The following is a 17018-nucleotide window of genomic DNA, read 5'->3' as shown; positions in this document are numbered from 1 at the left end:
TAATTTATAGTTAGGTGTAGGCCATTAGTTGAGTTGATAAAGTGATAGGGATATAGGGGGAGAGGGGCGCACACCCTTGGTTTAGCCTTCTAACAGGGGACGCACGCCCTCTGGGATTTTCGAAGTCATGCTTTTGTTTTTAGTTAAAGGTGCGACGCTCTCGGTTTAGCCTTATGTATCAGTATAGAGTGTTTGGTTTGGTTAGATTACATGCATCAGTATGATTGGGGTGGTGCTATGTTTGGAGTTTTGATTTACGCGTTGGATCAAGCGTGCCGAGTCACAGCTAATGTTGCGGATGGTCAATGTGGTGGTTTCACCCCTCTTTTACAAGTAAGTTTTAAAATTTTAGTATTATAACTTTATGATAATATTATAATTTTTAAATTACGTACAAATTTGATTTTGATATTTGTTTTTATGATAGTATTGGTGGCATGAGTACGTACGGCCCTACCATGACTCTTCTTCTGAGACCGAACATGGACCGTAATATTGTCCCACGGATTAGAGCATGGATGAATGACTTTAAAGATCACCAAACTGGTCAAAGATACCACAACATTCACTTAGATCGTAACCAACTCGAGACTAGGTCGGCATTGGCGATACAGTAGACACCATGGTTTCATACTCGATATATGGAATTAAATGTTGATGATGTGGAGGGAGATACCATGGATGATGTTTGGTTACGTGAAACGATTCACCGTGTACGTCGTTCATATAATCTTACAATGCGTCGAATCGTCTTTGAGTTTGGAGGTATCATCGTGTGGTACCTGGGCGATAGGTATTGACATCAAATTGTTGGGACACCTTTCATCCTACACCCTCCTCCGGAGAATATGTGCCCATTGGAAAGAGCTAGTCAGTGGAGGTCCTATCTTAAAATGGATGAAGACTTGTGGCCACAAACTTCTCTATATTTAGATGTGAATGGTGATTACGATAGTTACTGGGATCGTGTCTCAAGGGGTTTATATTGCTTGCTAACATGGACTTTGTAGGACATAAAACTATTAGAAGTGATTTGTGTATCCCACACCTTGCTGAGCCTTACTCTTCATCTCAAGGTTCTTACGAGTCTTTTGTTCCAACTCCTTCCAATCCGGATAACATATAAAGCTATGACATAGTTACATATCAGAGAATGCATGTCGCCATACTTATACCTCATGTTGATCAAAGTTATCTTCCGAATCTTGTCCCAGATTTTGACACTCTAGATGAGGTTAGTATTTGGTTTATATTTTGAAATTTGAATTATATTTGGTTTATAGTGATGATTTTTTTTTAAAGTTATTGATTTTTTTGTAGGCTACACTTAGAGCACAATATGCCGAGTCACAGCTAATGATCCATGGGATGCGCAATTCAATTATGACTACAACTGACGAATACTATCATTATTTGGTGGCCGAGCGAAGAGAAGAAAAAAACACACGATAGAGTCGCGGAGTTAGAAGCGCAGGTGCTAGAACTGACATTGCGAGAATCACGGTGAGCGAGTAAATCAAAGAAGAGGCAACTTGGCAAGGATTCGAGTGGAAATTAGTTTAGAATTTGTTTTTATGTATGTTTTGATTTACTTCTATGGATTTTGTTTAGTTGAATGAATTTAATCATATATTTGTTTAATGAATGAATTTTGTTTAGTTGAAACATATGTGTGGATTGTTGTCTCTATTGTATGAACGAAATTGATTGGAATGGAATAAAGTGGAGTGAGTTTATATATGAAAAGAAGAATGAGATTTGTCAGTTTTTGCGTCTGATAGGTACAGACGGCAGAGTTTTTGTCGTCCGTCCATTTAATTAAAACAAGATACAGATGACATAGTTTCGCCCATCCGTTAAATAACAATGATATATGTCGTCCGTCTCCGAAATTTATTATGGCATAGTTTTAACTTTAAAATTTTGACTCCTTCCAAATTTAAGACCCTTTTAGCAGCCCCATTGGAATGACATTTTTGTGTGTGGGGTGCTATATTTGCCTTTAGCCGTCCATATAGTCTCCCATTGGACTTGCTCTGAGATGCTAAGATCTACCGAGAAGTGCAGACTTAGGTGTTGTTTGTTTTTTGACTTTTCAGCATTCAGAGCTTCTGAATCATAAGTTTTAAGCATTAAGAGGTGTAAAAGTTGTTTGTTTTTTTAAGTTGTTTCAATGATCACTAGCTAAAAGTGTCTTCAGCATTCCGCGCCTAAGGTCTCGCTGAATGCTGAAATTAGAGATGTTAAAGTATGGTTCCCTTTTTGCCCTCACATTTGTCTCTCCAACTTTGAATTGAAAAATCAAAATTTTCTTCAATGTCCACCAATAGTCGACATGTATAATAACCTCATCTCATATTTAAAAGTTAAAACAATCATTTTTCTTAATAAATAATAAATAGATAAATGATTTATTATTAGCCGAAATAATTAAATAGATAAATGATTTATTATAACCTCATCTCATTTTTCTAACTAATTAGCCAAAAAAATAATAAATAGATAAATGTATTTATTTTCGCTTCTATAATAATTACATGTAATTTAATTTAACTTGGTATTTTCATATCTTTTGTTTTTATAAACAATTAAGTTGTGCTCAAAATAGATAACGAAATTGTCCAAATGATATTCAATTATTCGAGCCGATCATTAGCAAACATATATTTGACTTTCGAGTTTATTTAGTTCAAGATTTAAAATTTTTACAAATAATAATTATTAAGTTAAAGTAAATCAGCGCCCTAGGACGCAAGATGAGTGCCTTAGCTATGACGTTCGAGTTTATAGTGTAAAACTTTAAAGGTCCTATGAGTCTGACTTCAAATTCTGCACAAATATTACTAACTATCACTATCACTATCACTATCACTATAAACTCTGCTTACTATCACTATGCACAAATAATAGGGTACATTACATCCACGGCTAAATAAGGCTTCATTTCAGAAGCTGTACCATTAGAGAAATGAAATTCACAACGCGCTATGACAAAGTCAAGTTACCTTCCACAGTTCCACCTGACCACTTGACCACTTGGCTATCCTCACTTCGAGTGCTAGCTAAGGAATAAGACCTTTAAAGGTTGTTCCAAGAGGTTATACATGGTTGGGGAGGTACCATTACTAGCCTAATGTAGTAATGTGAGATTTTGTTTTGTTCGTCTACCCCTGAAATATCCTCATAGGGACGAGATCTGTGACCGTTGGTAGCCCAGGTCTACACATCCAACGGTCTCGGAACCCTCATCCTAAGGATATTCTCAAATCATCAAATCAACTTTTCAAATATAATTGAAGTGGCTACCACACGGCACAAAAAGTCTATGTGGTCGACCCACATGAAAAAATAAATTTGGAACTCTGACTAGCTTGCACCTTCTTTCGCGTTTCTGCGAAGACAACTTTCAACACTTTGACATTTCAAATCTGCTAATTTCCACTCCTTCACATCACAAACATTTTCCTTCACTCAATCATCACCATCCCCTGTTTCCAGTATATCCCTATGCATTTCTACTCCTCATTTCTCTCTCTCTTTCTTGTCTTCATTTTCTTCACCTTGGTCACTAATACTACTTCACAATCTTCTTGTGGTAATGAAACTCTCCTCAAGTGTTCATCTCAATTCCAGTGTGGAAATCTTAATAGTGTTGAGTACCCCTTTTGGGGAAATAACAGACCAAGTTATTGTGGCAAACCAGACTTGGAACTCAAGTGTAATCAAAATAACTTCACTGAGATACAAATCATGTCGAAAACACACCGCATATTGAAAATATTTCAAGAAAATCAAACTCTTCGAGTCGCTAGCATGGATTTCTGGAATGATGTTTGTCCTACACCATATCAGAATGCAACTTTGAACATCACTCAGTTCAACTATTCAATACCAAGTACTAGGAATTTAAGTTTGTTCTACGATTGCCCAGTTAGCGCGACAACATCCCCAAACTTATTCACTTGTCAGGATAGTAACCGAACTAGTGACGCGTATTTTCTAAATGAAACGATCCCAAGTGATAGGAAACAAAATCTTACAGCATGTAACGTTAGGATCGAAGTTCCGGTTCTTCGAAGTGCTTATGAGAGACTAATGAATGGTCAGACAGCTCTTTGGGCAGTTTTTAGAGAGGGGTTTGATGTGGTGTATGATTCAGAGGATTTGAGTTGCAAGCCATGTAGGAACTCTAGTGGTGAATGTGGTTATGACTGGGAAAGTCGAAAGTCAATTTGCTACCGTCTAGGCGATCAAGCGCGTTGTCCTATTGCACGTGCACCAGAAGGAGGTGCTGGACCAGTGACTTCTCCGACTCCTAATGGAGGTGAGTATGCTTTCTGTTACCATTTTTTCAATAGTTCCTAAATCAGACTGGGAAACAATAAGACAATATGCTATGAGAAGAGATGCATGATTTTTTCAAACATAAGGATCAGTATTAAACAGATAGTTTGTATAGTAGCTCAATTAGAATCCTATTTAGAAGAGTAATTTTTTTGAAAATATAGAGTATGAACTAATTTGCTGCCCTGGAGAATTGCAAGCGCGAAGTAACATTGTTTTCCTGTTACTGACAAAATGAACCACCTGGACTATTTCATACTTCTAAAATAACCGAGGGTCCAACAAAAGCTTATTTATTCGTTATAATTGGTATAGTTGTAGGCTAATTGTTATAGCCGGGGAGGGAGGTTCCATCAGTCATACGGCAACAGGACTTTGTTGCAGGCAGGCTAATTGTTAAATGCTATGGTTTTATGAAGTTTGAATTGCACCAATCTTCTTGCTCATTTTAGTCGTATATTTCAGTTATATTATAGGCAATGCATTTAGTTACATCCAACTTATTATCCATTAACCAGCTAAGAGCTAACACTAACAAAAGTGTTTCTCTATGACGCAGGAAGTACTGGGAAGAAAATTGGTATAGGTAACTTTCTTGTCTTTGATCCTTTACTTTTATGCACACTAGAAATATACTTACTTCAAATGGTTCTAATAAGTATACCTTTCTTAATGGACAGTTGCATCAGTAGTTGGAACTCTTCTAGTTGCAGCAGTGGGACTAGCTATCTTCTGTAGTTTCAGAAGAAAGAAAACAAAGAATTCTGCAAACCTGGAGGCATTTTTGAAAACTCATGGAGCCCTTGCTCCCAAAAGATACAAATACTCAGAAGTTAGAAAAATGACGGACTCCTTTCAAGAGAAACTAGGCCAAGGAGCATTTGGAAGTGTTTTTAAAGGAAAGCTTCCTGATGGTCGTATGGTGGCTGTGAAGGTATTGAGTGAGACAAAAGGTAATGGCGATGAATTTATTAACGAAGTAGCGAGTATTAGCAGGACTTCCCATGTTAACGTAGTCGCTTTGCTAGGCTTCTGTGCTGAGGGTCAAAAGAGAGCACTTCTCTATGAATTTGTACCCAATGGGTCTCTTGAAAAGTTCATACATGCTGAAAGCCAGTTAGAAACACATTCTCGCCTCGCATGGGATACGCTTTACAAGATTGCAATTGGCATATCTAGAGGGCTAGAGTATCTACACAAGGGTTGTTACACGCGGATATTACATTTTGACATAAAACCTCATAATATTCTATTAGAGCAAGATTTCACTCCAAAGATATCCGACTTCGGACTTTCTAAGCTATGTGTTGGCAAAGAAAGTATTGTATCCATGACAGGTGCAAGAGGTACTATAGGATACATTGCACCAGAATTGGTATCTAGAAATTTTGGAGGAGTATCACACAAGGCCGATGTATATAGTTATGGAATGATGGTGCTCGAAATGGTTGGAGGAAGAAAGAACGTTGACCCAAGAGTCACCAATCTAAGTGAAATATACTTTCCTCTTTGGATCTACAAGCGTGTGGATCTGAATGAGGATCTAGGACTGCATGGAGTCACAACCATAGACGAGGAAGAAATTGCACGGAAGATGATTTTAGTAGGTCTGTGGTGCATACAGATTGATCCTTCGGATCGGCCTCCCATTAGTAGAGTGATAGAGATGCTGGAAGGAAGCCTACAAGCATTACAAGTTCCACCAAAACCTTTCTTGTCTTCTCCAACAAGAGGACATGACCATTCTTCAACCACATCCGCGTCTGGATAGTATCTGAATATTTGAATGGATTTTTTTTATTATGATTTTTTCTTTTTAAACTATGACTAACCCTGATGTAATGTTCATTTGTCTCCCGTTATCAGCTGCATTAGAACAGAACACCATGTTTCTCCTTGCTAATATATAGCTCAGATTCTGCCACAAATTGTTATTGGCATTCCTGCCACTTTCTTTTCATGATATTCATTTTGGATATTATCACAATTGTCAATCGACCAGCTAACTGTTCACGCATTTGTTATAAATCTGTGTATACCCATTTGATTAACCCAACTGCATGTTCTTTTTGTTTTGTTTTCCTCAGTTAGAACCTTAGATCAAGATTTTTTAAGCAATTATGCCATGAATCAACCTAGACTAGAATAAAAACGTTAATTATCCCTGGGGGCAGTTGATTCCGATCCTGAAAGCAATTAGTAGCATGACATGGGAAAGGGAAAACAAATACATGTGCATTTATAGTATCAGTAATACAGAACTGGATTTTGATGTAGTAAGACCATAACAAAAACTAGCATTACAGTGACTTTGAACTATCGGCAAAATTTTATCACAGCTTCGTCCAGTTGATTTAACAAAAACTTTGTACATCTTGACAACAAATTTAAGTTGCGTTCATCTCCTACCTCTACCTCTGCTTCTCCCACGACCACCACCTCGACTACCTCCTCGACCACCTCCTCTACCCCTGCCACCACGCCCTCTGTTCCCGAAACTGGATCTATCTGGTTTCAGGCCCAAGGACTGGATTCCCCGTCTCTTTGCTTCCCGCTCCTCCTCCCTGCCTTCTTTGTACGTTGCAGAGCTTCTTGATACAAAAGTGATCTCACGTGATCCTCCTGGTCCCACCTTCACTTCAGCAGGTATTCCCGACCTCTGTCCATCTTGAAGAGTAGCCACCCTCTCGCCTAAAGGAAGAGTGTCCTCCTCAGCAAGTGTCGTACGGTTCCAGAACGCTTCTGCATGTCGTCCATCCTTCACTTCGTACATCCTGCGGATTTTACGGAAAATCATTAGTGGGAGACAAGCATGCATTTTTCAGTGTGAAATGAAAATAAATTCAAATTTGTGGACGTACAACTTTTCCACTCCACAAGGGCACTGCATAGTGATTGGTTGGTTTGACAAAGTAAGTTTCCTCCTCTGACCTTTTTTATCTTTTTTATTCAAGTTTGAAAGGTTCAAACATACCAATTACAATGTGGATGTGGTGTCCCGTGGGTGATACAAAAGGGGAATCTCCACAAATTTGCTCGCAATGCTCTATGAAAAGAGTCATGCATATTAAGCAAGATTGACTTCTTGATTAATCATTCAAATAAGTGGACTGCTACAGTTTTGGACACGAATAAAGCCTTACTGGGTCTTTTCGAGGATATGTCAAACTTCGAGTCATCATAACGTTAAAGAGAATAGTCTAATTTTTCTAATCACAGTGCAGAGGCTCCCTATATTAGTAGTTTATCAAGATATCAACTCCTCACCTTGGAGCCTGTGATGATTTTCTTTTGAATTTAGTTTCATCCTTGTCGAGCTCATATTCTGGGGACTGGGGCGCTGTTGAAGCATCAGAATCACTGTGCTCTTCATCCTCTTCCATCACTGGCTCAAAATGTTCCTCAATCAAGGATGTCTGCTTCTTTGAGGGCATCGGATGTAAAGCTTGATACTCCTTTGAGAACTCGTCAACTTCGAAGTCCTGCTCAAGAATAAGTAAGAAAAAAGGGGAATATAAGCACAATGTCATTTCCCATCGGCACAAAGATGTGCAGTTTAAGTGTTTTAACTGTATTATACTAAGTTATATTGACACGGATAGGTGTGTCCATGTCCGACACGGATACAAAGTGTTTGACACGGTGAAATATCAAATATTGAGGTAAATCACATACAAAATGTGTCCGATATGTGTCCGACGGACACGTGGATACGTATCCGACACATTTTTTTTCAAAATATGGCGTGTCCATGTAACATAGCTTATATATAATTGACATAACCCCTACAATTATACTATTATCCTATTCATTGCTCCATACACTCTTCAGTCTCCTCTCCCCATTCATCATTCATCATTCATCAGGGTTCCTCAGAGTGACTTTGCATAAAAGTTAAGAAAATATAGGTGACTTTGCTAGTTCTCAACCACATTGTGAATGACATAGGTTCTTCCCTTAATTTAATTCATCAACACAGACAAAATGCTGTTCATAGATATGTACCCCCGTGTACGAACACAAGGTACAAGAATTTCCCAACTTCAATAATGTCAGCAACCATGCACAGATTTCAGAAACTCGCAGACAAAAAGTAATAATTTCTCAGAACTCATAAGATGCTTTTAGGTACTCCAAATAAGGTAATGATTTCAAAGATTCAATAGGCATATAGGTGGTACTAGATAAAATAGAAATCATGACCAAGTTGAAACTTAATATAAATGATACACCTAGTGACATCACCAGCAAACAAACACCTTGTACCTTGTTTTCAAACATCGCCTTAAAACGTTCATCTTTCAGCACGTCAGTGTTTAGTCCTTTCTTTTTCTTAGATGATTTTGTATGCTTATCAGCGCCATCAACATCTTTCACTTCACCTTCTTGAGCTTCTTCGCTGTCAAGAAGACGAGAAGCAATACCACGGTTCACTTTAGGTAACTTCTTCTGGATCTGCAAAACCAGGAAACAAGTGAGCTGTCTATACTCTATAGTCTATACCATGTGAAAATGGAACCCTTTCTCTCCTGACGACGTTAGCAGTAGAAATCGTGCCCCTTCTAGAATTCTAGGGATGAAAAATCCAGTTTATGAAATTGTTAGCAATGATGTTGTAATGTTCAATGAGGAAAGCTATTTTGTCTAGGTGATACTAGTTTGTAGTCTGGGAGTTGTTAGATTCTTAGTAGATGATCTCAGCGACTTGTGCAAGCCCCTAACATGTTAGGTTTCTTAACTAGACTAACACACACAATTCAAAAATGGTAGCTAATCTTACGATTAAAAGAAAAAACAGGTGACAGAAAAATAGCATTTCCTTAATCTTTTTATTGTTAAATTAGGTACAACGTTATGATTAAGACATTTGGTATGGAGAGTATATTGTGATTTTAGTAAAAAAAACCCCATAATTGACAAGATTATCAGAAGGTTTCTAATCTTGTAGACTGTGAATTGTAGCTTTTATCTTCTTCTCAGGAAGGAATTCATGAAAAAAAAATATCACTAGTCCATTATACAGCCTCATCAGATGAAAATACATCCAGAAACGCAGGATAAGCCCTAATAGAACTTCCTGACTTAACCTTGATTGAACCTCAGTTGAAGAGATAAGAGCTAATGTCACTATCTAAAAACTAAAAAAAGTGAAAAGATAAATCTGACCGTAATTCGAGAGGCACGTTCTTTTTCCATCTTCTCTTGTTTTTTCTTCTCTATATAAGCATCGTATGCAAATGGATCTGCCAAAGATTTTGCCTGCGAAATTGAATGAGAAAAATGTTATCAACTCCAACTACGAATCACTTGTTACATAGAGAGGGATAAGATGATAATTTCCATTTTCTATTACTTTAAAAAATAAAAATATATAGCACACAGGACTAAAGGAATGTCATAGTTAGATGCACCTACACTTTCGCATATTTTGCAGTTAGATTCCTAACTCGTATGCATCAGAAAAAACTAATTGACATAAGAAACAAAGTAAAGCAACATGCAGGCATGCAGCAGTGGGAGAAGGGATTTATTTCCGTTTTTCAATGTCTCTAATATTAATAATGATTTGTGAGAACACTGTCTGCAGAGTAATGGTTGTATATCACAGTTTTCAGTATTAACAGTAAAGAGAACTTAATTTATCTTTCTCAAGAGACATGTCCAAGGATTTCAACTATGAAGCAAAGAAAGATTACTTACTTTACTAATCATGTAGTTTATGGTTTACATACATGTAGATAATAGGATTTCTATAAACTTACTCCCTCTTTGTATACTATAAAGAACGAACAAAGCATTATCAGCATTACCTTCTTATACAACCGGTAGTCAATAAAGTAACCATGCATGTAAGCTCTTAAGACATTAGTGCCAATCAAGTTCGTTAAGTTCAACTTGTCAAGGTCTTCTTTTGTCAAAAATTTGAAATCATCATATATAGTTGTTTCTGCACCCTCTTCCAGTTCTTCCTGTTAACACATAACATGTTAGAGATAAGAAATGGTCTTCAGATCATGAACAGTGAACCTACTTGAAGTAAGAATCATACGTCATAGAATTATGAATATCCCAATTAAGAATGCATGATCTTAGTACCGTTAAGTTTTCCAGGTATGAGCACCACTTGGGGGCAGGTCCTAAAGCAGGAAGGAAGTAAGATGGTATCTGGCTGCAGTCCAGCGCCAACAACATCACTCCACTCCCACGGAATGCACATATATCATTGATAGTTCCAGCTGTTGGCTCAATGCTGGTCATACCATCTCCCTAAAAGCCATAGAAAAATTCAAGTTGGTAACAATGTATCCAACAAAATTGTTCTGGAAGAAGAATGCTTAATATCATAAAATGGTAGGCAGTCCAATGATCCTAATTAGATCTCTAGAAACATATTCAATTGAAGAAAAGTGCCAAACTCTTCTAGTCTCTGAAGTTTCAAGCAGTGGGCACTATCGGCTACAAGAAAACTTTAATTTCTAATATAGAGAAGAAAAGACCAATAATGAATAAAAAATCTGGAACGCCATAGATAAATGACACATGCAGACAGTCAGACAGATGATCGAAGGTTATAGTTACACACTAAAATCTTGAAAATGGACGTTGGGTAAAACATGTTTGAACATATATAGCATTGCATTTCTACTCCGGACAATAAACAAGAAAGAGATGAAATACCACAATAATGTTTTAAAACTTCACCTTACTAACCAAAGTTAAATGTGCAACAGTAATAATGTACTCTATCACTATCTCATAATTAGACCCAAACCAAGGACCTTGAGGAGGATACCACATCTTCAGCCTATTGATGATGTTGTATAATGAATAGATACAATAGCATATATGCTGTTATTAGCAAGATTTGGAGGCATCAAAAGTAACTTCCGAAAGATAATATTGAGCAAGACTTTTACATATCATGCTGCAAAACTAATACACCTATGTGGCATCTAGTGTATCGCGTATCTCCGAATTATGTTCCTCTCGGCAGATGACTTTCTTGAAATTTGTTAACTTGGCATTTAATTATACTAAATAGCAAATGTAGGATAATAACAATATGTTGTGTCATAAAGGACATACAAAAATCTAAATATACTGTGTCACAACTGATATTTATCCCAATAAATTTGATACAGCTCCAAAATTATCAAATAGTTCCTTACTGTCTCGGGATCCCAAATTCGAACAGTATGTTTATCAGTAGTGATCATCTTTGGTCGTTCAGAATTAAGAGTCTGGTGCCACTTAATATCCAATATTGGGCTCCCATACCTACGGGGAAGAAAACAGATAAATAATTTTTGCAACAAGTCAGAATTGAGACAAAATGAAGATGCAGAATCAAATGTTCATATACCGAAAGGCACTCACATGTGATCCTTCACTTGTATAGGATGAGAAGAGCGCAAGTCGTAGATCAACACCTGAAATATCAAGGGAAATAATGAAGCTAAATCAAGTGATAGCATCAACAACTGACCAAACGGAAAGGAGAAATGCGAAGAGTGAAAAAGTGAGACTCCCAACAGAAAAATAGAATAGAAAGATAAAGGAGGCCGCTCAAATATATAGCATGTAAAAATGCAGAAGTTGCAGGCACAAATATATAATAACTAAAAAATACAGAATTTGCAGGCGCAAATCAGCTATAAGCTATTCCTTGGTGGAGACTACACTAAACCAGTCTGCCACCTGGACTATAAGGATGGAATCGAAAATAACATCGTCTCCATTTGAGTTTGTTTTTGTTGCATTAGAGCAAACCAATTTTCACTATCTAATTGCCAGTAGCATGAAATCACATGATTTTGAATTAATGAACAAGCACGTGCTTAATTGATATGTACTGATTTAGTGAATTTTCTCCTTCTGTATAAATAATTCTTTGAAAAAACAGAAAAATAAAATATAAGTAAATTGAACTTCATACTGGTGTACTGCTAATAATACTTGCTTATACCTTTCCTGCACTACCTCCAACAGCCATGAGGAAACCACCATCTTCATCAAATTCTAACGCAGTAACCTCCTGAATCCAGCAGATGCAATTAGAAAACTCCCCAAGAACATTATAGTAAAACAACAAGAAAGTCAACAGGCAACAACATGTTTGGGTCATCTAAGAAACACAACTACATATGTTATTTCTTTATTTCTAAGCCAGAGAGCAGTTGAGTTCCATTTCCTACTGCATAAGCTCATACCCCTCTGATCCCAAACATTAACAGCTTCAAAGGGAAGTTGAGACAGTACCTGATCAATGTCACCAGCAGGTGCAACAGCATCTATCCTGCCAACTGATGACTTCATTCTCATGTCAAAGCACTCAACAGCACCATCCTCACCGCCACAAGCAACTAGCCCGTGAAGATTGCTGTATTGAAAACCCAATAACTTTCATCTTACACAAACTTGTGATGCAACATTTAGTACAACATAGGTTAGGAACTGCTCTGTAATTTAACATTTATGTACCTTCGAGAAACTTTATTTATTGCTGGTGACTGAGTGGAGAGTGAGTTGAGAAATCGACCCTGTAAATCAGAATGATGGTGTAAGCATTTACAAACCTCATGCCCATCACAACTTCTAAAATTAAAGCTGAAGTTATACATAGATTATATAGATTATCTGATTATGTAATGTTTAAGATCAATGTTGATGAATATAGAAATGAATATAATTTCCTTAGAAACGAAATTGATAGTGTAAACATCCCATGTAACCTTCAATACCGCTTCTCTAATCATCGATGAAATATCACGTTCAAACAACCTTTGCTTATGAAAATATTCATAAAAGTGATTTCTCATACCCAATGGCCTATAGGAATCTTTTGTTTGTTTGGGAGGAAATTCGATTTATGTAAAAAATAAATAAAACAAAAAAGTAAAAGCTCTATGCTTCCTAAGATAGGCACTAAGAAAATTTGTAAAACTCAAAAGCTAGTTACACTATCATTGACGTCAAGGATTATCAAATGCACGTCTCTCTTTTGGTGATCAAAATTCTGCCTATTTCTTTGTTTTCATAAAGCCCAATAGAAGCCTTTTGGATGCATCCCACTAACCAAATAGCCTTGGAAGAGAGAAGATATATGGTGAGGGTGTTGCAAAAGTTCCAACAAGGTATAAGAAGGGACCTAGACTACTAAATGAAAAAAAAGATCTCCTAAATGTTGGCCAAGACTAGACAAAACACAAGTACATGAATGATCAACATCTTCTTCCACATCCTTTTACAATGCAGAATAAGAGTGAACTTTATTCAAGCGATCACCTGTTTGGGTTCAGCCATAAGGATTTATGGTTCACCCATAAAAAGTGGCTAATCCACCACACATTATCAAGCTTTTTCAAGCTCACGTCCACAATAAGGAATTTTTTTCCCAATTAATCATTACAATAGAGAAAAATACAGATGCACTGAGCTAGTTAACCACTATTCTTTTAGTTCATTGCAGAAAAGTGTAATGATTAGAAACCTGTTCCAAATTGATCCTGTACAAATCTGGAGAAGAAGCAGCACAGAGCAAGTCACAAGACCAGGAATCATATGCCATATCCCTACCGATCCTATTAAACATAGAGGAGACGCCAAAGTTAGATTTAACCCAAGTTAAAGCATGAAAGTATCAGAGAAGATAAAATTGGCAATAGCAATAGGTTTATAGTTAGTCAAACATTTTTCATGATAGTTTTAGTCAAGCATCTGGCAAGCAGTAAATATAAAGTTCAAAAAAGGAAGCAGAAACAAGTGTAAGCAAGTTCACTCAGGGACTAAGGATTATTATCAACCTATAAAGGATTAAATGTCATAGATTGCTCAATGTAATTGAATTTATTCATGTTAAATAACACAAAGATACAGATGAATACATATTTATATGATTTTGTATGAAGATGTGCATTAAAATGCATATGTGTGAGAGACTGAGAGCTAATATAATCCTTTGGATATATAGATTTAGAGTTTTAGACTTTAGTAGAATTTATAATTACCCAAAAGGGATACCTAGATATCCACTTGTAATGATATTTTAGTTCCATTTTTTATGATAATTCTAATGTTTTCAAACAAAAATTCCATTTTTTTATAATAAGTCTAATTTTTTTTTTAAATATTTAGATGGTAAGGCAGACCCACACCGGTTACATCAAAGGACCCTAGCCCATAGGCTTACATTGGCCGAAGGGAACCTAGCCCGAAGGCTCTCGCCGATGCGCCATTTTGAGTAGACCCAACCTCCTCCATCTTGTCCATGAAGATTTGCTTTCGCTCCTCGGTCCACCCATTGTAGCAGCACCCTGTCTCTAGCCCAAAGGCTCACCTGGTCCAAAATACCATCACATAATTACACAAGAAAGAAATCCCAACCAATACTTGGTGGGATTCGAACTTGCAACCTCTCCCATGAGGATAGGGGTACACAACCAATTGAGCTAGAAGCTCTTGTGTAATAAGTCTAATATTAACTACAAGTCAAATCTGTTTAAGACTGGGCACTCTATCAGAAATCATACAGTGCTCTATCGATTCAATGGTGAGACAGAAGCCACTGCTAGTGACAAAACACTGTACATTTGGAAACTTTCAGTCTACATTGCCCATGTTTTCTAATATTCCAAGGGCATCTTTGCATAGACAATTTGGTAGCTATTGAATACAAATGGATACATGAATATGAACACATGATTGTATAAACAATGTATGCCAAAAGGCATATGTATAGGAACAAACATAATCCTATAAATCTATACATAATGGTTCACTGTTAAAGTGATAAACTGCTGAAGAAAAAAATAGCTAGAAAGCAAGACCATTTACAGAAAATACAATCATACAAAGTCAAAACAAATATTACTAAGTGCAAGAACGAGAGAATGTGAGACGGAAGTAAAAGTCAAGCACTGCAGATGTAGAAATGTTCCTCAATATGGTCTCTGAGAATGTAAAACAAACCTTGGAATCCGTAGGCTATAGTGACTTCCATATTTTGCATGTAGACAGACAGTTCGATCCGCACACATAAATGCAAGCTTGGAATAATCATCAGACAAACCTATTTGGGGATAAAAATGGTGTGAAAACTATCTCTAGAAATCATGAGCTTCATGCTGATGATAAGTAGTGAGGTGAAGAAAGGTTAAAGGACACACATAGATAAAAAAAAGCTCAAAAAGACTATACCCCGCCATATGTGTAGTGTCAGTCAGCCATAATCACATTTACTGCAGTTACGAATGCCAGTTGTGCCATGGATATCATTAAATAAAGAGCTCAAAAATCGCCAATACAGAGGAGCTCAAAATAAAAAAACCCAATATAGAGATAGTATACTGTCGCCATAAACACCAATTAAGAAATCAAATTTGAAGAAGCTATGGAGGCATCTTTTAAGGACAAGCACGGTAATAGCCCTCAAAACTAGAAGCTCTTTATCGATTTTAAGGCAGAATATTCTACCCTACCTACTTAGAGAAAGGGGTAGTTCCTTAGCAGTTCTATTTATACTGCAAGACAGGAGACGCAGGCTTTGACTGTGACTTGACAAACGAATGACTGATATTGTTGTAAAACTACAAGCACTCGGGAGTCTCTCAATCAACGACTATTAAATGACAAGTGATACAACAACAAGTACCTGAAAATCAATTATTTCCGAAATCAAATGCCTTTCGAACTTCAACGACAATTCCCTCAGTTCGTATACTTTAACTTGAGGAGGATATACACCTACAGCCAAATTCCCAAATACAATCATAACTACTCTACAATCTATTTCACCCAAAACAACTCAACGAAACCGAATAAAATTCAATATCATAACAAAAAGAAACACCTGATGCAATAAGAAACTCCCCATCAGGAGTTGCCTTAATCTTAGTTGTTGCAGTCTCAAACCTCAAATCCTGAATTAGTTCCACTCTTTTCTGGTAATCTGATTACAAACAATAAGCAACAGTCAATATATTTAGTCAAACAAAAAAAAAAAAATTAGACCAGTGAAGAAAAAGTTGACCTGGGTCTTTACGAAGAGCTCTTAGTTTCTTTGGTGCAAGCCATGTAGCTGTAGAACGTTGTCCCGTTACAGAATATAACTTAACTCCATTTATGGAGGTAGATTTAAGATTACCTCCTTGTGATGCCATAACTTTAAAACTTATCCAATTTGAAGACTAAAAAAAAAAATTGGGTTTAAAATAATGTGAGTTAGAGGGAATTGAGAAATGGGGTGCTGTCAAAATTGAAACTTTTGGAGAAGTATGTAAGATTTGAGGGACAACATGGGTTGAAGTGAAGTGAAGGAAGGGTTTTTGGGGTTTTACAAACCTTTTACCTAAAAGTGGATATTGGGCTTGGGTAATTCGGGTTAGTTATTTGGGCTATATAGATTTAACCGACCGACCCACGTAATTTTACAGTGATGGTCGGATGCAGGTAATCCAGTGGTCCAAGTAGCTAAGTTAATAGCAAAGTACAAGGTGCCAATGATATGGTGGGGTGCGGGCATTTTAAAGTGTGGATATGGGTTTGTATTAAATGGTCCAAAATACGAACACCTCTTTTATTTGACTTTGACCCACATGATCCAAAATACTTTACCGACTTCTTATAAATTTCAAGCCACCAATAAGTCCATAACCACCCAATTAGTTATTGAGTTG

At 36.8% G+C, this 17018-nt stretch overlaps 2 protein-coding genes across 2 annotated transcripts; one reads left to right on the top strand and one right to left on the bottom strand.

Annotated features, from left to right (window-relative positions):
- Positions 1-3396: 3396 nt before the first annotated feature.
- LOC147479400 (LEAF RUST 10 DISEASE-RESISTANCE LOCUS RECEPTOR-LIKE PROTEIN KINASE-like 2.4) lies at positions 3397-6272 on the top strand. Its single transcript, XM_086576785.1, has 3 exons — positions 3397-4324; positions 4904-4930; positions 5025-6272. The coding sequence occupies exons 1-3, from the start codon at positions 3508-3510 to the stop codon at positions 6113-6115; spliced, it is 1935 nt and encodes a 644-aa protein (XP_086432911.1). The 5' UTR covers positions 3397-3507; the 3' UTR covers positions 6116-6272.
- A 284-nt stretch (positions 6273-6556) lies between these two features.
- On the bottom strand, positions 6557-16707 carry EDA7 (embryo sac development arrest 7). Its single transcript, XM_086576776.1, has 16 exons — positions 16373-16707; positions 16193-16291; positions 15993-16086; positions 15313-15411; positions 13835-13925; positions 12826-12884; positions 12604-12724; positions 12311-12379; positions 11722-11774; positions 11514-11622; positions 10441-10611; positions 10155-10313; positions 9511-9603; positions 8611-8799; positions 7612-7826; positions 6557-7118 (listed from the first exon to the last, which is right to left on the bottom strand). Exons 1-16 carry the CDS (start codon positions 16500-16502, stop codon positions 6743-6745), a joined length of 2127 nt encoding a protein of 708 aa, XP_086432902.1. The 5' UTR covers positions 16503-16707; the 3' UTR covers positions 6557-6742.
- Positions 16708-17018: the final 311 nt, after the last annotated feature.

This window comes from Coptis chinensis, chromosome 8 (assembly GCF_015680905.1).
Source record: "Coptis chinensis isolate HL-2020 chromosome 8, ASM1568090v1, whole genome shotgun sequence".
Lineage (NCBI taxonomy): Eukaryota > Viridiplantae > Streptophyta > Magnoliopsida > Ranunculales > Ranunculaceae > Coptis > Coptis chinensis.
This window is presented reverse-complemented; position numbering and strand designations above follow the sequence as displayed.